General features: G+C 40.1%; 1 protein-coding gene across 2 annotated transcripts in view; it reads right to left on the bottom strand.

The window, feature by feature from the left end:
• Positions 1–22,318, bottom strand: part of AMPH (amphiphysin) — a 127,259-nt gene that overhangs the window by 47,225 nt on the left and 57,716 nt on the right. For both annotated transcript variants that reach the window (XM_005487005.4, XM_014267012.3), the window contains exons 2-4: positions 20,434–20,514; positions 8,777–8,831; positions 2,407–2,501 (exon numbers count right to left, since the gene is read on the bottom strand). In XM_005487005.4, coding sequence (XP_005487062.2) covers positions 2,407–2,501; positions 8,777–8,831; positions 20,434–20,514 — 231 coding nt within the window. The remainder of the gene's footprint in view (positions 1–2,406; positions 2,502–8,776; positions 8,832–20,433; positions 20,515–22,318) is intronic.

Here is a 22,318-nt window from a genome sequence, read left to right as displayed (position 1 = left end):
AGTGCAGGACCTGACACTTGTCTTGTTAAACTTCATATCATTGGATTCAGACCACTGATCCGGCCCATCCAGGCTGCTCCTGCAGAGCTTTCCTACCGTCCAGCATATTGACACTGGCACCCAATTTGGTGTCATCTGCAAATCTGCTAATAGTAGGCTCAATCCCCTTATCCAGATCATCAGTAAAGATCTTAAACAGGACTGAGCCCAGCACAGAACCCTGGGGGACACCGCCAGTGACGGTCCACCAACTGGATCCAACATCATTCATCACCACTCTCTGGCCCGGCCATTCAGCCAGTTCTTAACCCAGCAAAGAGTGCTCCTGTCCAAGCCATGGGCTGTCAGCTTTTCCAGGATTATTCCATAGGAAAGAGTGTCAAAGGCTTTGCTCAGTCCAGGTAGACAACATCCACAGCCTTTCCCACATCCACCAGGCAGGTCACCTGGTCATAAAAGGAGATCAGGTTGGTTAGGCAGGGCCTGCCTCTCCAAAATTCATCTGTGTGGATGCCATGGGACAGAGAGAGAAACAGCAAGCGTTTCTCACAGCAGCTTGTGAGAATTTTCAAGAAGTTGTAAGGATGTGATAACTTGTTAGTGTAAACAACTTGCAAGTGGTGTTTTTCTACTTCGTCTTTCTGTTCTTCTCAAGGACAGTGTATAAGAAAAGTGCTTTTGTTAACTAGCCAATCAAATAGAATGTATTGTGTAACTCTATATAAACCACACAGTTCTCTTGAATAAAACCTTCTTTTACTCTTTCTACAATACTGCCTCTCGCCTGTTCCTGTGTCATTCTCGGTGCAAGAGTGACACATCTGGCTGGGTCTGATCCTCAGGCCATGCCTGTAGGTCCTGTGTAATCACACTCAAGATGATCTGTTCCATAACTGTGCCAGGCATCGATGTCAGGTTGAGAGCTCTGTCATTTCCTGGATCCTCCTTTCAGTCCTTATGGATGGGTATTCCACTGGCCAGCTTCCAGTCAACTGGAACCTCCCAAATAACCAAGACTGATAAATGATGAAAAGCAGCTTAGTGAGCTCTTCTGCCAGCTCCCTCATCACTCAGGATGGATCCCATCTGGTCCCACAGGCTCGTGAACATCGAAGTGGCTCAGCAGGTCACTAACTGCTGCAGTCAGCGAGGATCTTATAGGGGATCTATTCTGCTCCCTGGCCCAATCTACTAGCTTTAGAGGCCATCTGTCCTGAGGATGACCTGTCTTATTGTTGGCAATTGAGGCAAAGAACATGTTAAGTACCTTAGCCTTTTCCTCATCTTTGGTAACTATATTCCCCACCATGTCCAATAAAGAATGGAAGTTTTTCTTGGTCCTTTTGATAGAAATATATTTATAAAACCACTTTTTATTATCCTTTACAGAGTGGTCAGTTTAAGTTCTAACTTATAGAGCTAGGTAGATTTATGCATCAATTAGAACTTTTGCCACTCTAATTGATGCATAAATCTACCTTTGTGATTCTGTATCCAAAAAAAATCAAGAGATTTTGTAATATTGCCCATAAAACAATATAAAAACCCTAAATCAATCAAACAAAAAATTATGTATCTTAAATTAGGCAGTTTGGAGGTTGGGTACTTTTAACATCAAAACCCTTTGCAGCAGGGAAATATAGGAGAATGCATCCATAGAGAAAAAAAGCAATCTGTACACTGCTCGGTATTCAGGTTTACTGTTAACTATATTATCAAGGTGGCTTTGCAAACTGAATGCCAGGTGATTAAAAGCTTCATTGACAACCATTTGCACTTTCTTGTCACCACCATCACATTTGCTGACAGATTTCCTCCAGAACTGAGGCTCTTTAAGCAGGCAATTCAGAGCATCTCAAATTCCTGCTGTGTTGTCTAGAAAAGCCTATTCCTCTCTAATCACTGGAAGAAGGTAAAAAGTAAAAATAAATAATGGCCTGAACTCTAATTTGCCTTTAAATTCCATATTCTTCTCAGAGAGAGGTGAGTGTCTCATAAGATATCCTGTTTAGTACCACTGGCTCAACAGTTTTTACACAGCACAAAAGGATAAGCAGCTTTGATAATTTTTTAACATTATTTTGAGCTGAGAATCCTGACTGTAAAATTACATGTAAGATACCTTTCTAAAAATGTGTCAGTCAAATGCTGTCAGGACCAATGCTGCTCACACTGAGTTATCTCAGTGGGAGCTTTTATCAGCTAGTTCATATAACAGACACTGCAAGTGCTGCATCTGGCCAGCAGGAGCTGCATTTCACAAGATCCATAATTTATATGTTGAGAAAACAGGATTTAACATGACATGAAGGATTAAGGTAGATTTTGGATGCACACTTCTCCTCAACAGCTCAGATTAATCCATTTGCATACAAAATATTTTTTCCCTCTTTCCATACATCTTACCTCTCCAATCATTTTCACATCTTCACGTCCATACCAGTCTGGCTCATACACTTCATGGAGAGACTCTGTAAGCTTCTTTGAGGCATCTTGCATTCCTGCAGTTAGGCAGAAAGAGGAATATGTAAGTGCCAGCTACAAGAAGTAGTTGCTAAATATCTTTATTTTCAGCTACACGTACCCACTATGCTACTCCCTCTGGCAAACTTAGAAAAGAGATACCTGAACTTGGGGAGGGCACTGTAATGGATGTGGTTTTATGAAGAGTCTTGTATGGTCACCCAGTGGGTTTAGAAGTTTGTGGAGCCCAGTGCTGTTTATGTTTGCAACAGGGTGGTGCCTGCAGAGGATTGTGTGAAGCCGAACTGGTCAGTCACTATGGGAGCTCTTGCTTTGACAGGTGGAACACAGACAGGGACTATTGATGCTTATCACTGGTTTAAACGTAAAATAGCTTCAATGACATTATGATAAAAGGCCTAAATCTATCTTCAGTGAGATCAGTTTGACCTCAATGAATAAATAAACACCCTCAGTTTGCATTTTGATACAGCATGATTCCATTAGATTCTGAATATAGTTCTGAATCCAGTGAAACCAAACTCATCTCATCTAACATTCTAAGAGTTCAGAATAAGTAATTTTAAAATGACAACTTTTATTTCAACTTCCTTGGAAAATCTCAATACTTCAATTGCTTATGTAGCATTAACTTTTTTTCCTTAAAAAACACTTCTTTTCTTCTAGTCAAAATCTGTCTGCTCTCTTGAAAATATCTCTAAGTATGATACTCAGATTTAACTCCTCAGTGAATGAATTTAGGAATAACATCAATATTTTTATTTTCTGCACAAATAAACATTCACAAATAGAAAAGGAAAACTGATTTGAAAGTTGAGTGTGTAGAAGACCAGACTTGATCTAGTCAGTTGCTATTCCATCATGCACTCCCAAAACACATGCTGTTAATATGAGAGTAAAGTAAATACAGGGATGCACACTTCAAAGAAAATAGTAGGCTATGGAATGGACAGGATAGAAAACAGATACTAAAAAAGCTGAAAGTACATGCTTGTTCTCAGTCCTTGAGTAAAAAAGAGAGAATGGCATGGGGGAGAACAAGTACAAAGGAAATACTGGTGTTTGGAGGTACAAGCTTTCACCCTTAAATCAAAAGGTACTGAGGCAAAACAGAATATCTGATCTCTTCAGAAATTGTCTTGGGAGTGGTTTTTAATGACAGAGCTCATCTTAGACTATTAGGATAGCACAAGAATTAAGATGTATTTCTTCCTTTTCTCCTTCACAGTTAATTCTTAGGATGATATATCTCCAGCTAAGAAAGTGTTCTCCTGAATGAAAAGGACTTTTTTTTTTTTGGTTTTATTTTGCCTTAGAAGTTACCAAATTACAATAAAATACAGATAATCTTCACGTATATTTTCAGGCAGGACTCATTTAAAATCTTTAATGTCGCTGCAAATTAATAAACTCAAGAGATAAGGCAAAACCAGTAGACTATCTCTTTGCTTAAGAAAGTTGCTTCTCTCCAGTCAGGGTGAACATACAAACCAGGAGGGTTTGTTCATCCCTGCTCACACCTGATCCTTTGTGATACCTGAACTTCTGCCCTTGAGCACTCTGAGTGGCAAACCTGTGGCAGAGGTTCCTGTGGCAGGCAGGCTAGCATGACTGCTGGATAATCCCTCCTGCAGCTTGCACTCAGCTCGGTCACAGACCATGCTGACACCTTTTCCTAGACTTTCTTTCTTAAGTACTACAGGACTCAGGCATATATCGGCTGAAGAGAATAAGTAAAACACACCTAATGTGCCATGCTTGAGTTATAGCAAAACTGCACCAACTTTTACACTTTTTTTCTGTTCTGAGAATTGGATAATCCTTCATTCCACCACAATCCTGTAAAAAACATCAGTCAAATCCAGCTGCAGTGTCAGGTAAGTGGGCAGTAAAGTATTTGGCTTTTTCAGTCAGGGGCTTCAATCTGAAATTTCCAGGCTAATATCATACATCCTACTCCCTCTGACTGTATCTACACCAGGTTTACTGCAATACACCAAATGAGGGAAAAGGTAAATACCAATGCAGTGAATTCCCATTCTTTTTCATACCTCTGGATATAAACTTACAGAGTCCAATGATTTTTTGTTCGACAAGTTTTCACATAGAGTTATTCCTTACATACTGATACCTTTTATGTGTTATTCAGCACTAAATTTAAGAGGATTAGTGTCTTAGTCATAGACCACAGGCTCTCTCTCTTGACTGTTTTTAACTGTTATCACTGAGAGAGAGAAATTGCTAAAAGCAAGTCATTAAATTACTAAGAAATATGAAAAGTACTAAGAAATGTGAAAAGAATTTTTACTGCTGACGAACAGTCAGAAATTTACATTTAATATCAATGTTTTCATTCAATAGTACTTCTTGGTAATTGGGTCCTTTATTTAATAGCTAAAGGTGCCAAATTTGAATCACTTAGGAAAAATGTTACTAAATAATCCAGTTACTGAAAATTGAGCTTCTCAGATTACACGATCCCTATTTCTATGAGAAAGAGTCCCTGTCCCTGGAGCCTCCAAAAAATTCTAGAGGCCTCCTTGTGATAGGGGTCCTGGGGGTGGCAGTGCAGAGATATTCCCATTAAGCACACCAGAGAAGGGGGAGGGTAGGTGACTCTTTACCATCACAGTTCCAATGTACTCAAGCTCCCATGGAGAATGAGACAGACCTGGAAGAGCATGTTGGCTCTAAAACTCATATACTGTGGGGTCTCCTCACTCCCCTGCAGGATAATCCAACCTGAAGGATGGAGAAATTTGCATTTTCCTGATGGGGTGAGATATCTTGGTCTGGCTTTTAATATTACCTATGTGGTTCTTCAGGGAAATTACTTGCCCTGCCATAAGGGTTGTATTTGTTATTCCTAGTAATCCATTAAAGTTTCCACAGGAACAAGTCAATAATTTCATTATTCATTAATAAATTTTGCAGAAAGATGATGAATAGTTATATGGTTTTTAAGAAATTACATTTCTGATTTTAAGATTTCTGTGTCTGAAGGATATGTGCAGTTCTATCAGCCACAGACTGACAACTAGACAACAGAACTGCTTACAGACCTGAAAAATCTGCCCTCCCCTTCCTGTACACCTTTATCACTACATTAAGCCACCTGAAGTGTATGGTGCTTTCTTTTCCTCATGCAGGACTACTTGTTACCTCTGTCACCTTGCCACCTGCATGAAGATCCAGGTTTATTCTTCCCCATCTGCACTGGCACTTGCAAAGAGCTTGGGGTAGAAAATGGGTAACTGATTTAGGCTTTCTATTACAATTGGCCCATAAAACCATTCAAGTCCCTCAGAGCTCTCAAAAGCTTAGAAAATAAATCATGAAGTATAAAACGCAGATACATATTGCCAAGGAGACTGGAAGACACACAAGACTGAGGAATGAGATGACTAAAGCTATGGGAGATAGCACAGTCTCATCAGTACAAACACCACTGATACACAACAGACATTAAACTATCATGCAGATGAAATAAAATGGCACATAAAAGCCATTCACAAGTTCAACAGCTTTATGGCATGGTTCCTTTGAGTCCTTGAATAACCAACAAGAAAGATCAAGGTCCAGCTAAGACTGTCAGTGATCAAGAGGAGTCTGAATACAGCAAAAATTCTTTTAAGAATGTGTGATACTCAACTCAAACCTCAAATTGTCAAGCATATTAAAATGAAGGGGACAGAGGGTCATAATAAGGCTTAATTTACTCTTCCTTGCTTAAATCCCCACCTGTAGTATTGTGTCTACATCTGGAGTCCACAGCACAAGAAAGATTTGGACTTGTTACAGCAGGTCCAGAGAAGGCCACAAAGATGTTCAGAGAAATAGAGAAACTCTCCCACAAAGACAGACTGAGACAGCTGGGATTGTTCAGCCTGGAGATAAGGCTCTGAGGAGACCTCCCTCTGGCTTGACAGTACTTAAGGGGAGCTTATTGAGAAAGAGGGAGAGCAACTTTTTGGGCAGGTAGACAGTGGTAGGACAAAGGGGAATGAATGGTTTGAAACTAGAAGAGGAGAGGTTTAGATTAGATGTTAGGAGGAAATTCTTTACTCAGAGGGTAGTGAAACACTGGAACAGGTAGCCCAAAGAAGTGGATGCCCCATCCTTGGAAGTGTTCAATGCCAGGTTGGATGGGGCTCTGAGTAACCTGGTCTAGTGAGTGGCATCCCTGACTATGGCAGGGGGATTTCAACTAGATAATCTATAAGGTCCCTTCCAACCCAAACCATTCTATGATTGTATGAAATCACACCTGGATTTGTACTTCTTACTTCCAATATCAAGTCACTCAGATGTCATGCAGCAAAATGAAACTTATTACTGAAGTTAAAATCCCAAAACCCTTTAAAATGACCTGCTTCTCTCATACATCCAAGAATATTAGGATGCCAAGTGCGTTATTTTCCAATAATTCCAATATATGCGGTTATATGATTGACCTTTTTTCCTGCAAAATGAGCCCCCAATGACAGCATGACTCCAAGTCTGTGACATCTTTGGTGCAAAAATCCCACTCAAGTGCCTAAATATGAGGGTTACCATGTTTTTGTGCATAGATACCTCAAAAATCTTTTAATGATAGCAGACATTCAAGGAATTGCAAAAAAGACACTGTAGCTGGTGCTTCAGTCATCCAAAATCTGGTCTTTTGCACTACTGACCTAGTCATCTTTGAGGAAGCCTCAGCCAGAGCTGTGTATTGTGCTCTACTGTCTCAGGTTGTGTGCTCATTCCACAGCAGCAATGTGTGCCAATATGTGTGCCAAGGATGCCCACTGCTGGCTTGTTGTCTTTGGCATTTTTAGGGCTCTCATGAGTACTTTTGACTGGATCTTTTTTAAGACATGTAGGTAATAAGGTGCTAGCAAACACTTCTCATTCTGAGTAAGAAAGTCAGTCCAAATTACTTAAAGGCACCAACAAGAAGACAATGTTTAACAGAAAAGCATTGCTAAAAAGGCAAAACTAAAACAATGGAAAATTTTACACCAAGATAAACACAAAACTTGGTGAAAAAAGTAGCACATTAGAGAGCACAAGAGCAAAAGGACCATGAGTGTAGAGTACTAGGAGAAGAAGAGAAGGATGGAGAAAGAAGATGAAACAGAGAGGAGTGTTACACCAATACAGAAATCAAGGCACATGTAAACAGTCAGATTACGTGACAGGTAAGACATCTAGCAAGACAGCATCATCCTACTGCTTCTGAATAACCACCATACAATGTGTGTGGGGAAGGGTAAAAACTGTGAAAGCAAAATTAGCATTCAGTGTGTTCCCTGCAAAAGGCCAATGCTATAATTTCCTCTAAGAACAAAAGACATCAGCGCAAGTTTGTCTGGTATGGAATTTTTCTTGGGCAGCCCATCCAGAAAACAATAGATGGTCAAAGACAGTAAGCTACTGCTTTGCTTTCCATTTTATAATTTGCATCAGAAAGAGCTTTCTTCCTTGCCTGTGAACAGCTGATGATGTTACTATGACAATGAGTTTCAGGGATATTAATACTCATTTGCAAAATTTTCCCTACTGGACTGGAGCCGGATAAAAAATGTACACACACAGACATTTTTATCATATATTTATATTTATCTCAAAAAGCTACTGTCTCTCAATCTGTCACCACCTCTTACTCCTTTTCCTTTAGCCTCCAATCCCTCCAAAGAGCGGTGGCATGAGAAAGAGCACACTTTGCATACAGTGCTCTGTTGAGTGTGCTGGATTTGCAAATATCTAAGAGGATTTAAATGACTCTTTACTTGTCTCAGATATTTAAGCACTGGTTACTGACTTCTGTTATTTAGATTTTCAATGCAATATCAAGAGACATCACATTTGACTTTTGAACTTAAAACAAATGGATTAAGCGGCCAGAAATAGATGAGAAATCACATTACCACAGGGAGTGTGGTTTTGGAGGAAGCTCATCATCCAACTAGTAATAACCTGGACATGTTCCATTTGTGGAGATCAAGGAATCCCTTGCCTTGCATGAGAGACTTCATATTCTAGCATTTGCAAAGATGAATAACAAGGTGTGTAGACTTTGTGGGTGCTAAAAATGCATGCAACATGAGAATCTAGGGAGTGGAGGATGCACACAAAGGACAGTCGAGGATGCAATACATGAGTTGACATTGAAGGTACAGAATCCCTAGCATCAGGTTAAAGAGAATCTTACTTGTATTTGTCTTTATATACTTTAAACAAGCTTACTTGTCTCAATTTTTAAAAGAAGTTTGCTTTATGAAAGCAAGATATAAAACTTAAAAATCACCTTTAATGGCTGCTAAATATGCTCTCAGTTCTCTCTGGAGTCTGGAACCCTCTGCCTGAAAAAGAAGAAAAAAAAGCATGTAAATGAAAATACATGTCAGTTATGCTTAATGCCTTGAAACATGCACGCAGTATGTCTAACAACAACTAAAAGCAATTTCAGGACCTATCTAATTAATAGTGTCAGATGTTGAAAGCATGCACAGATTCATAATAAATGAAGGCCTGGAAAAGGAGGCTTGCATGGTGTACTCTCTAGGCTAGAATTTCTGGGTTTATTTTATCAATCATCTGTACAGGGAAGAACTCTGCCCAAAGAAAGACAGGTATATTTTACAGCTAAGGTGCAGTCCAAGGCAGCTGGGCCTACGGCCTAATCTGAAACACAAAGAAGTATAATCAAAACAGGTGAACTTCCACTGGAAACCACTCAAATGAGGCCAGTCTGGACCTGAAGAAAGTTCTATCCTTACACAAGTTGTTTACTTTATTTGCAAACAATTTCCAAAGTATTCTAAAATTTCAACATTTTGCAAGCAAATAACTATTAAAATATAATAACAATGTTAGTTACTTTGTTTTGCTTGATTAGTGCATCTTGCAGTCTACTGTGAATTCTTGACTTTCTTTGGCAAATACATCAAAATTATCTTTCTTTCTCTTACACCAACAACCTTCTCAGAACAGAGAAAACAATGGATTTTGTTATTTTATGTCTGACTGTACCACAGGTTGGACTTCACAGTTCCTAGGATTTGCAAAGAAACCTGTGCTACACACATACTTATTTCTAAAAAGATGCTGTCCAGGACACCTTCAATAGCCCAAATATTTTTGAAAGAGCCCACATTTGCCAGTTTCCAATATTTTTCAAATAATTTATTTAAGCAGCTGGAATCTACAGGAGTATCAGCTTGCAGTCACATTTTCTCACATACAGCTACACCATATGGAAAAATCAGAAGCAAAATATGACTGATGGCTTCAAAATATGACTGACTACTTTGGAGTTTCATATTTTCCATGTGAAAAACAGAACCTAAAGGGTGCATGTGAATAATGTGAATATTTTAGAAGGCAGAAGGTATAAGCTGCTTTAACTCCACTTAACTCTACTGATATCAAAGGATGTCTGATATCAGTAAAGGATTTGCCATCAGCAACTTCAATGCTCAGAGAATTCAGACACAGAGGATCATAAGAAATTCAGTTTGATAGGGGCTATGTGATGCTTAAAATCCATCACAGCTGCAGTATTTTCAGTTCTGAAAAAATACTTGTCTCACCAGTACTTAGAATACAATGAGGTAACACCCACAAACTCACTTCTCTCAGCTTCTTGAAGGGAACTGTAGGCCTTTAGAATGGGATCATCAACAGCCCCCACCCCATCTCTCAAAATGTAGTGCACTTTAAGAAGAGAGCAACTGTTTAACCTCCTGCAAATATTAAAGAATTTTTAAGGTAAAAATGCCTGTGTGGGCCTAAAAAGCTGATTGAATTCACTTTATGGATTCAACAAACAGAAGCTTGTTTTTACACCAATGTGATCTGAAACAAGTCACGTACAGCTCTCAAATCCATTAATCGACTGAAGTCTGAGCACAGGAATAGACCCACCAGGGCGGTATCTGAAAAGCTGCTGGGTGACAGCAGGTATGAAGGAGCAGCCAGCCATTCTCTGGTTTGGAGCAATATTTGATGCTCCAAGGAAAGGCAATGTCCTCCCCTGCTTTAGAATCAAAGCTGCCTATCCAAACAAGGGCCAGACGAGTGCAGGGTGAGTATCAGTGGATTTAACCTCAGATTTAATTACTTATAGAACAACCAAAAGTTCTTGAGTAGTAGCTCGGTGTTGTGTCCTTTAAGAGAATATTATGCATACACTTTAATACTTTTATATTTTATTTACTACACTTTAATACTTGTAGCAAGAGCTACTACCCTAAAGTGTCATTACAACACATTTTTTCATGATACATAACACAGCAGAAGTTAACTTCATTCTGTGCTCAAGTGGTAGGGCATGGGGATATCAGAAGTTGACTGTTTTCCATGGACCAAGACATTAAGTGATCAATGCTTCCATAGAGGAAAGGAGATTGTACCCAGGAGCAAATTTCTTGATCTCATGTCTGAAGAGGAGGATCAGCAAATATTTGGCGGAAACTAGATGGAAGTTGCCCTTTCATGCATGCCAGTCTCCTCCTGGGAGGATCCCTTGTACTGTGAGAAGTCACGTGAAGGCACAGAAGTTATCTTTTAATTTCATACCTTCTTTGGCCTGAGCTATTGTGGTAAAAATCGAAGGTATAGACACTTGGTTCTTCATCACGGTCCAGCTGAATAGGTGACCATAGAGTAACAATTTTTAGTTATTAAAAAAATCTCTGGTGTTCCAGGAGCAGCAAACCACAGTTGGCAGGGTGAGAGCCTCCTTAGCTGATTTCATGTCCAGTTTTATTAATACACATGATGTTTTGTCACTAGGACTAAGCAGCACACAACAAATGTCAGGGAAACACATTGCTCAAACACTATGTTTATAACTATACTGCTGTGCAGCTTTACAACTCCTACCCTAAACCACTATTAGATCTGTTCTGCTTGGTTAGCATTGTGCGTCATCAGGAACTGCTGTTTGGGAAATGTGTAAGAAAAAGTCAAAGTAGTAAAACATGATGTAAACATTTTGCCATCTGTGCTGTTATGAGTTCTGACATTTCATTCAAAATAATAATTTTAATATGGATCTTCCTCAGTCTAGGTTATTAACAGGCCACAAACACCTGAAATATCTAAACATGATAGAGTCATATGACTTTTCCCTCATTATCAATTGTGTGATGTGACACTGAAAAATCCATAAGCAAGAGCCAGCTCCTACTGAATCTAAGAGATATTCTCTCAGCTTCAATGGCAACAAAATGAGACCTTTCTAAAAATATCAGGAAAAAATTAGCATCAAAAGCCCTCAGCCCGGTGAATTCTGAAAAATGTGCATCTGGTCTACACATTTTCTATAGTAAACTCATTATTAGTGAAGACAGATATACTTTTGTCACCTAACAGATTAATAAGGTGAAAATACTACATTGCTGACTATGCACATTATGCAAACTGTTACATACAGGTTTTAAAAAGTACTTTTTGAAAGACTGTAATGTATTTAATGTTGTCCCTTTACAGTTTACTGGTACACTCTTTCTATTTTCTGGTCTATCAAATGAAAACATCCAGTGGTTCTGAAACCACTGCTCCAAGAATCTTCATTAAAGCCATGAATTTTGTTAAATGAGATGCAGCTTCTTGAGGGAGAATGAAAGGTAGCTGTCCTTTCACCAATGTTGTATCCCTCTGAAAAGAAGTTTCCCAAGAGAGTGCTGATGCTTCCTTTATAATTTCATAATTTCTTTCATCTATTCTACGTAAGTCAGCAAAATGAGTCAGTTTTGTAAGACGTAAGAAACTCCACAGGAAAGTGCTAATAGCAAACTTCTTACAACCAGTTTGTTTGATAACACTGTGCATATTCTACCAGACTCCAGCACCAAAAGTCAGTGCTCTTAGCTCACCTGATCAAACTCAGTACACAAATCACCAAAAATCTAGTACATAATCCTGTTTAACTTTACATAAGAGCAAGTGAGGCATACCAACAACCCAAACAAACATCCATTTTTGGGAAAGTCAACACAGCTCTTCACAACAATGTCCCAAATAATAGTTTGTTGCTTTGAACAATGTAGCCTATCACCTTTCTACTCTCTGGTCTCATCATACAGTCAGTATTATATAGCTGGTAAAGACATATGCACTCAGTGAGATAAGAAGTTTCAGTGTTTAGGGATCTAGCATTCTACAACTACAGGCCTTACATACTCTGACAGCAGCATTAGGCCTTTTCAGTACTATTGATTCTTGGGTATGTTTAGTTTCGGTTTTCTTTTAACTTTGTAGTATTTAAGCATATCTTAGCACTGGAAGTTAAGAAAAAGAGCCACAACATTTTTGGCTGTGAGACTGACAAGACCTAAAAAACGTTAATGATGAAAACTAAAACCCCACAGTTTCCATCTAACCAGCTCTTGCTTCTGGATGCATTAGAAAATCTGTTGCATCCACTCAGAAATTAAAGACCACCTTGTCCCTATAAGAGTTGTAATTGGATGTCCTATTTGCTAGGAATCATGAATTTACAGCTTTCCAGTCAGAACAGAAGAGTTTGATTTTTTCTATCATGTCACATACAGGATGTAAACACATGTCATGGTTTGAGCCTGGCACAGAGCCAGTGCCCCCCATGAAAATGCCCTCACCCTGGTGTCTGCTGTGAGATGTGACCAGGAATAAGCAAAACAGGCTTTAGCTTAAACATAAAGAACACTTTATTACCTAAACTACAGGAAAATAGGGAAAAACTATAAGGAAAAGAAAAAAAATTGAAAACCTTACAAAAAAACCACTTTCCTCCTCCCCACTACCTGACTTTCTCAATCCGATACATTCTCCCAAATCACCAACTGCCCAGCCTGGCACCACACTTTAGTATACTCAAACTTCAGTTCATGAAGAGGAAAGGAGTCCTTCTTGTTCCATAGGCTTCCCCTGGAAACACACTGAAACCTCGTGTGCTTCCCTGTCACTTCGGCACCGCCCGGAAAAAAAGTCCTTTTGCCGCTTGTGACATCTTCCTTCCATGCCCAGTGCTCTCACCACTGCGCATGGCCAGAGCTGCTTTTAGGGTTGTCTTTCAAGGATGCCTTGTCTCACTCCAAAAAGGCACAGTCTCTGCTTTGGGACATCTGTCCCCCCCATATTTTTCCAACCCCCTGGGGCCGGGGGGTCCTCACGATGAACCCTCCTGGTTCTGAGCCACTGCTTCCCCCTAAGTGCAGTCTCTGTGTCACAGGAACTAACTGAGTCCATGGCCACAAGAAAAGTCCAGCCAAAAGGCCACTCCAAATCATCTCTCCCCATTAAATCATCTCCACGTTCTTCGGGCCAGGTCCTTGTCTCATCTCATCTCTTATCTCCCTTCTCATTCAGCTTCGAGGAGGATTAGCATTTTTGCAAGGCCCCAATCATGAAAGAAAGGGGTTAAAACTTTCAGTCTCTGTCTGTCCCGGAGCTGCGGCACTCCCACACACGCTGCCGCTCCGGCCGGGCACTCTCCCCCCCCTTCTCCTCCTGGGCCGGCTGCTATCACATTCGGTGTCGCCGGCTCTCTCTCTCCCTCCTGGGGGGGGGGAAATGGCTGCCCGAGGGCTGACTCCCTGGGATCTTCCACCCTTCCATCCTCGAGGGCCTCCTCACCTCCCATCTCTGTCCAGGCCCAGGGCCTACCACGTGGCTGCCCCTCCCCCGCCCAGCAGCAGCGGCTGGACGGGGGGGGGAGATCTGACCTCTTCGCCTCGACGTCCCAAGAGAGCCTGCCAGGGGCAGAGCTCTGCTTTTTAACCCCTGTGTATTCTCGGAGGTGTGTCCAAACCCCACTGGCTACACCAGGTGCCAGTATCAAACTCTCGAACATCCATTGGTTTGACCACAGCATCCCAGAATTCCCACTTCTTCCTGGTCAAACCACCACAACACAATACATCTTTCCAGGAAAGGTCAGCACATGAATGACATACAAAACCCAAATATATCACTCCAATTTAGTGAGAGGCAAGAGCATTAATAATATTGAAACTGGAGCACAGGGTAATTAATAAAAAATACAATAATAATGACAACAACAACAATTAAAAATTACAATTATTAATGCAGCTCTGACTAATATCAGAATTTTGTCATTCTATTGCTAAGACATCAGAATAATAGCTGAAAAGAAAACATTTTCTGTATCACCTGGAAATATGCTTTATTATAATGTGCTGCTACTTGACACAGTGTTGAGCAGTGCTGTCTCTTGTTCATAAACACTTTAGGTACTATTTACTGCTAGGTCTTTTCCAGAACTACGTAGTATGAATGAAAACCATTAAATCAAGAGAAGCTTAACATAAAAAGCTACTTGGATGCAGGGGGATAGAACATAAGTAAATAAAGGTAGTATAGAAAGTAATCTTATCCCCTAAAGAGTTGCAGCTGAGCCAGTTATTAAGGATTAGGAGCAAGCCTGATGTTAACAGGCCGCAGCTGTAGCCAATAAGAAGAGTGTTATAAAAGAGTAGAATGGTCGGTTGAGGGGAACTGCAGTTAGCTGGCTACTGTGAGGACAAGGAAGAGTCGGTGCCTAGAGGAGCTGCCTACAAGAAGCATCAAGGAGGTATGAAATTCTAGCAATGTGGAACCCTTGCAATGTAATGGCAATAAAACTCTTGCACTATAATGACAACACTTGGACAAATCTGTAATTCAATATAAGGTCTAACTTCTTTCCAGAGTACTCTATTTTACCATTCATCAATGTCTTGGTTAAAAGACAGGTGTCTGCTAAGGAAGGTGGGAACCTCCCTTGCAATGGACAATATGAGCCCCTTCCCTCTGAATTCTTATAATTTTGAAATTAAAGGGCCTACAGGCAAAGATATGGGAAAAGGAGTAACAGTTCTTTACTAGTATGTATATGGCTAACAAGGCAACAGTGGGAGTGACAACAAACAGAGCCAGAGCCCAGTAACAGCCTTCACTGGGCTGCGGCACTTTCCCCTTGGGTGCAGTTCCGGTCACAGCCGGCAGGGGTGCTGCTGGCTCCTGGCCAGACAGGGCGGGTGCGATGAGTCCCCCGCGGCTGCAGGGGGCGCTGTGGTGCGAGTCTCGGCCCCTCTGCACACGGTAATGATGTCAGTAAAACAGTCCCCAGCAGCTGGTACTGATCACTCAACTACAGTAAAAAATGTTCTTCATCACCTAATTCTATAAGCTATCAACAACAGCCTTTGACATTTTGGTTTTTTTTCTGACAACATGACATGGGAAGCTGCTTTTGTAGTAGTAACTGTTATATCTCCTGTGTGTATATATATAGTACATAACATTTATGGGTTTAAGCACTAAAATAGATTTTAACTGTCACATGTAAAGTAAAAGGAGTCTCATAACTACAAGAAGAAAAATAGAGGCAAATATGCATATACATGAAATAGAATATTGCCCTCTTAGAACAACGAAGTATGTCATTAAATGTTTTAATGACCGTGAGTCATTAAAATATACACGAGGATAAAGGTAATTGCTACTGTATTCCCTGTTAAAAAAAAAAAAAAAAAAAACATGCAAGATGCAATTGCTTGAAAAGTAGACTACAGATGAAATTTCTGGTAAATCCTCAATGGCCTTTGATGATAGTTTCACAACAGAAATGAGAGAATTATGCAGAAATTCTCTTCTTTTCCCCCTCATTCTAAACTTCAGAGTCGATTAAGAGGCTGAGCATATTTACAATTAGCTGTGCAGAGATAAATGTTTAAATCTCAAGAAATTTCTTACAGTAAAATGAAAATCTGTTTGTCATACTGTCATATGTGAGTTTATATGTTCCACAAGTTTTGATTTAGAGTGGGAATTTTCAGTTTACAGCTTAACTGGTAGATGCAAACCAGTTGTATTCATTGTTTAAAATATAAATGTTTTTCTGTTGTCATCAGCTGCAGGAGTTAAATGGTTTTGATAGAGAAAGTCCAGGGGCTCTGCAAAGCAACTGTGCTCTGTTCTCTCTGGACATGGGATGACTCAGTTTCTCCATGGTGATTCATCTAGGTAATTCAGCTCTGGGTTGTCATGTCCAGAAGAGGCTCTTATCCAACTGTATTCAGAAAGAGATGGGAATGGATGACTGAGGAATTGAAATGATCATTTTCCCCCTATAGATCTGCTGCTTTGCATTGGTTTTACATGGCCTAATTTTTGGCAGCCAGGGGTGGCTTCTGTGAGAAGGTATTAGATGCTTCCACTGTGTCCTGCAGAGCCAATCCCTGGTGGCTCTGAACACAGACATGCTGCTGGCCAAGGCTGGGCCAATTAGAGATGTTGGTAATGCCTCTGTGATAACTTATTTAGGGAAAAAATGTTTAAAAAAGTGTGCATGCGCAGATTTGTCCTAGCCAGAGAAGAGGAGGAGGTGAGAACTTGTGAGGGAAACAACATGGAGACACCAAGGCCAGTGGAGAAGGGGGGCAGGAGGTGCTCCAAGCACCAGAGCTGAGATTCCTCTGCAGGCTGTGGTAAAGACCCTGGTGAAGCAGCCGTGCCCCTGCAGCCCATGGGGGTCCATAGGGGGTGTAGAGATCCACCTGCACCCCATGGGAGACGTGCTCACACTGGAGTGGGTGGATGCCCTGGAGGAGGCTGTGATCCAGTGGGAGAGCCGGTGGAGAGAGGGGGCCCTGCATCCAGGCTGGAGCAGCCTGTCCTTGGAGGACTGCAAACCGTGGAAGAGCGGCCTACACAGCAGCAGTTTTGGGGGGACTGTCTGCCTTGGGAAGAAGTCAAGTTGCAGCAGTTTTGGCAGGACTGCTGCTCATGAGATTTGGAGCCATGCTGGAGAAGTTCACAGAGAACTGTCTCCCATGAGAAGGGACCCCATGGTGTAGCAGGGGAAGGACTCCTCTCCCTGAGTAGTGGAGGAAAACCTCAGGTGACAAACTGACCAAAACCCTCAGCCCTGTCTCCCTGTGCTGTCGGTGGGAAGGAGGGAGGAGTTGGGAGAAAAAGATGTTTAAAAGGGCTTATTTTACTTCTCATTTTCCTTGTCTGATAGCAATAAATTAACTTTGTACCTTTAAGCTCAGCCTATTTTGTCCTTGGAGTGTTTTCTCCTAGTCCTTAACACATGAAGCACTCATGAAATTTTTCTCTCCTCTGCACAGCTGTTGCAAGGGAGGGTGAGTGAGTGGCTTTTGTGGGTGCCTGTATCAAACCACGACATGCATGTATCCTTACAAATAGCCTTCTTCTGAGTTTGGTACAGGCACATTATCTAATCTACTAGTCAGGCAAAGATTTCAGCTTTTCAATTTTCTGTTTCCTGGATAATGAGCACTATGCTCTTTCCTTTATCCTTTCAGTGGGCTAAACTGGGAGTCCCTATTTATTATCTTTGAGGAGTAGTAATAAAAAGATCATTCTTTTCTTAAGGTTAGTTGACCTCTCAAGGGTTGCATGCTCAGTAATGCAGGCAAACAAGATAGACAGACCATGTTCACAGCTTTCAGCTTACCAGGATCTCCAGGGCACACATAGCACCAGCTGCAACAAAGAACATGTAAGAGACAAAGAACTGAAGTGATAGTGCTCCTCAGAATGAACTGACAGCAGGAGGGGTGGCCAGGGAACAGACAAATCATTGATAAGTGAGATTGCAAGAAACAAAGTAAAGCTTGGACCTCCTCTCAAACTTCCTCTGCCATGGCCTTGTTAGGTCAGTGACAATCACAGAGATAAATAATCCTGGAGGAAACTGAAAAAGATGGTACAGCTTCTAACAGGGTTGGTTGTTCTTGCAAGCTTCCTGAATGGCCCACAGCAACAGTTTGGTGAGCTTCAGCACAGAGATACATCCACCAGATTAACTTTTTATGCTTTAACATCTAGAGTTTGACTTTTCTTTATCTAAAGCCCCTAGAGTTGCAGAATGAACTTGAAAGCAGGACTGAATGTAAACCAAGAAGAGATGGCTGCTTGAGTTCACAGAAGACAGCAGTTCTGCATGGCATAAATCAGTATGAGTGATAATTCAGATGTACATTGTAATGCTTCATATCTTTGCATTGCTATTAAATTGTAGATCAAAGCATGGAAAAAACTTTGAAAAATTAAGCTATTTCTATGCTTTTTATTGGTGAACATGGCAGAAACAGTGCTTTTACAGCATTTTCCCTGCTGCATTTGAAGAATTGAGCATAACAAAATTTCTTGAAAGCACAGTAAGCATGTGTGACTAGTTCAGTAAATAAAGTCTCTCTCATTTGGTGTGTCAGTGCAACTGTCATGACAATTGTAGTAGTTCCCTTTGCAGTCACCCCTCCCTACCCAATTCTCTCTCTGGTCCCAACTCACATTTGCATTTAGGATTTAGCATCATGCAGTTCCTGCAGAGTCCTTTACTGTTTATTACTGCCTCTATGTACATCAAAGGATGAGGAAATAAAAAAGAAAGTAATGCTAATATCCTCCTTAGATCTAAGCAAGATTTTCAGCTTAAAATCACCATTACAGAAAATTCTTGGTAAAGGACAGAAATACTTGAGATATCATTTTTCTTAAAAGGATTTTTTTTCTTCTTTCCCCTCTTTTTTGTCTCAGAATTTTGAACTAGAAAAATATCACAAATTCAGTTTCTTCATGGAGATGCTCCATTTGCTCTTACACTGAAGAAACTCCTCAGAGATGCACCATATTTCTACACAGTCACTAGCCATGAAACAGCTGGGGTACGGACAAAAAGGATAAGCAACGACATCGAATAATCAAAAGGTCAAGTCAAGAAGACTTGGAAAAGTGGAAAGGGAAGAAAAGGGAAAATATAACATCTCTGTAGGCTTTCAAAACTTCTATTAAATCCCACCATCTTCCTGACCTTGGGAAATTTGAGGAAAGAACTACCCATCTCAGAGATACAGATTCTTTCACTTCCCAGTATTCTCTTTGGTGAAGAGGAAAGCTCAATAACTTTTGAAACCTCCCTCTCTTCGACACTGAGAGGAAAATAAAGACAAAGTGACAATAAGATGCAGTAGAGTTAATAAGCATTCTAGCAGTCAGGATGCAGGCTTTGTGTTTACATGGAAAGGAGGGAAGTGCATTTGGTAGAATAGGACTGATTCAGAGCAGAAACTGCAAACGCTGACATGAGCCAAATTTTAGATTGTGTAAAATGTGTGGGAGTAGCTCTCACTCTCCAATTCTTTTCTACAGGAGCTCTAAATAACAGCTCACAAAGACGGCAGATATGTCAGTTCATACTTACTTAACAAGACTATTTTCTTGGTGGTATTACCACAGTCCATGGGAGGTATTAATTTGTGCTAGAAATGTGTACTGTATATTAAATTGCAACTCATCATCTCAGAGCCAAAAAGTCTGTCCAACAAAGCAACAAGTAATTGGGGTTAGAATTTAGGATTGCACTGGGACTAGGTTATAAACTCCTTGGAGCACCTGTGGTTTCCTGTGTTGTGTTTATAACACTAGCAGTAATTGAGGCATTGCTGCCTAGTTATGCTTCATCAGCACTGCCACCACAGACCTCAGCACCCATGGGGAAGTTCACAACATATGTGCAGTCTGAAACAATAATCTACTCACTCTTATAAAACCAGCATTATTATGTAGCACTGATGAAAGTAATCCACAAAATGAAACCATATAAATACTTCTCTTGCTTTGTAACAAGGAGACCACAGAGCTTAATTTAGTTGAGGTTGGGTTCTATTCTTAATTACTGGTGAAAATGTACTGACACTCTGATCTCAAGCGGTTTAAGCATGATGATGTTACATATGACAACAATTGCCCTTTTATCTTCAGCCCGTATTTTAGCGCTCTGCATGGACAAATGCAACTGTCACCTCTGTTTGAAAACTGCACAACAAAATTTTGTACCCAAGAAAAAATAGACTCCTATCTGTTCCCTGCAACACCTTCAAAACCAGCAAGTTAAATATATTGCGTTCTTAAGACACAATTAAAGAAAGTGAAAAAGTAACTGACCTCTTGCCGTTTGAAATTTTGAACGTATTCTTCAAACTGCTCATCTTTAGTTTCATCTGCTTTTCCTAATTTTTGAAGAACCTGGAATGAAGGAAATCAGGAATAATTTAATATTTATGACACAAATCAAAACATCTGCTACTTTCAACATTCTGTTCTTGCAGTTAGACATAAATAGCATTTTACTTTTGGGAATGTTTTGTGCTCTACTATTTCTGGGAATGTTTTGTGCTCTACTATTTCCAAAATTCACACAAGAAACTATTCTGTAAAAAAAAAAAAGAAAAAAAAAAAAGATGAGAGCAGGAGTATGGGGTGTGTGTGTTTGTGTGTAAATATACTTCCGAGTATGGAGTCCTTGGGGGAATGGTTCTTGTTTTTTCAAAGCAAGAAAGAATGAGAGAATTCTGCTGGCACTACAAATTGTCCTCCAGTTCAGAGAAAGAAAGAAGAAAACCTCATCAGTTTTTTTCTTCTCATTACATCGAACAGTATTAACATTATTTTTATCTGCATGATTTTCAACATAAAGTCATAAAAATTAAAGAACTGTAAGGCTGATGCCTATTTAAAACATAGCGTTCATTTTGCTCCCCTCATTAATTCATGAGTAGATTGTCATCCACTAGATAATAAGCATGCTACAATAATTCAGCAATAAGGGCTATTCAATCAGCAATCTCAAAAGCAATTTGATGCCTTGCACTGCATTTAACAACAATAAATGCATTCTATTATTAAATCCCATTGCTATCCATTCATTATAATACTGAAGACTTAAACATAGCTGCAAAAAGGCTTCACCCTACTTATAAAGCAATCCCCGAATCTTTACAGAGTACTTGCTTGTAGGAGTGAACCATCCCACATTGATTGACTGCTCTCCCATTACAAATTGACAAAACAATCTATTTGCACAGTTAATAACAAAACCGAAACAAAACCCAGAAGTCCCATAAAATTGAAACAGTAGCAACTAGCAGATGCTATGAATACACATATAAACATTATAATGTATTCTTCTCAAAACAAAGAATGTACAGCTCCAGTACTACCATATTCTTTCTCAGACTTCTTTCTTCTTCTCCAAAGTCCAGCCAGCCTCACAGCACAAAATCAGGCTGCACAAAGGAGTGATGAGCATTGCTACTGTGGAAACCAGAGGTCAAGATAATAATGAAGGTGATGCAATGCCACCTGTGGAAATGGCATATGAAATAAGTTTTGTCATAATTACTGCAGAAAGACTGAAAGAATGATATCAGAGAAGAAAAAAAGATATAGACTAGCCTTTTGCTGCCAATAGCTATGTTCATTTTTAGTTGCTTGTAAGAAAGTTAACAAGTCAAAAAAACCTCATACACTCTTATCACCAACCTCTTCAAAAATATTAATAAGTATAACAGAAAATTATAAAGAGAAATAATTTAATATTTTGAATCATCACAGGCCTTCACATTGCTCCTTGTCACCAATGAGCCAAACAGGCTGCCCACAACCGTGGCACAGCTCTGATCCACACCAGGAGGCTTTCTGAAAATCCAACACATTTTTTTCAAAGAGGTGGTGGCCAGGCAATGAATGCATTGCCTCCTGACCATGGCAATGCATTCAAACCACATTTGGAGCAAGAAGCATGTTAACTGTAGCATGAGCATACATAACATAGATCACAAACTACAGCATCAAAAGTTGTCATGATGGACTCTTTTTTTCATATCAATGGCACACATCCACATTTCCAAATGTGCACTCAGGCCCAATAGTGCAAGGCTCAGAAGGGAACAACCTCCCACAGCACTTACATCCTGTGGTTTGGGATTTTTTTATCCTGTCTCCAACTTTCCATTTATATACAGATATTTAGCTGAACCAAGATGCAGTC

Source organism: Zonotrichia albicollis, chromosome 1 (assembly GCF_047830755.1).
Source record: "Zonotrichia albicollis isolate bZonAlb1 chromosome 1, bZonAlb1.hap1, whole genome shotgun sequence".
NCBI classification, from domain to species: domain Eukaryota; kingdom Metazoa; phylum Chordata; class Aves; order Passeriformes; family Passerellidae; genus Zonotrichia; species Zonotrichia albicollis.
Note: the sequence above shows the minus strand (reverse complement) of the source record. Positions and strands in the feature narration are given on the sequence as shown.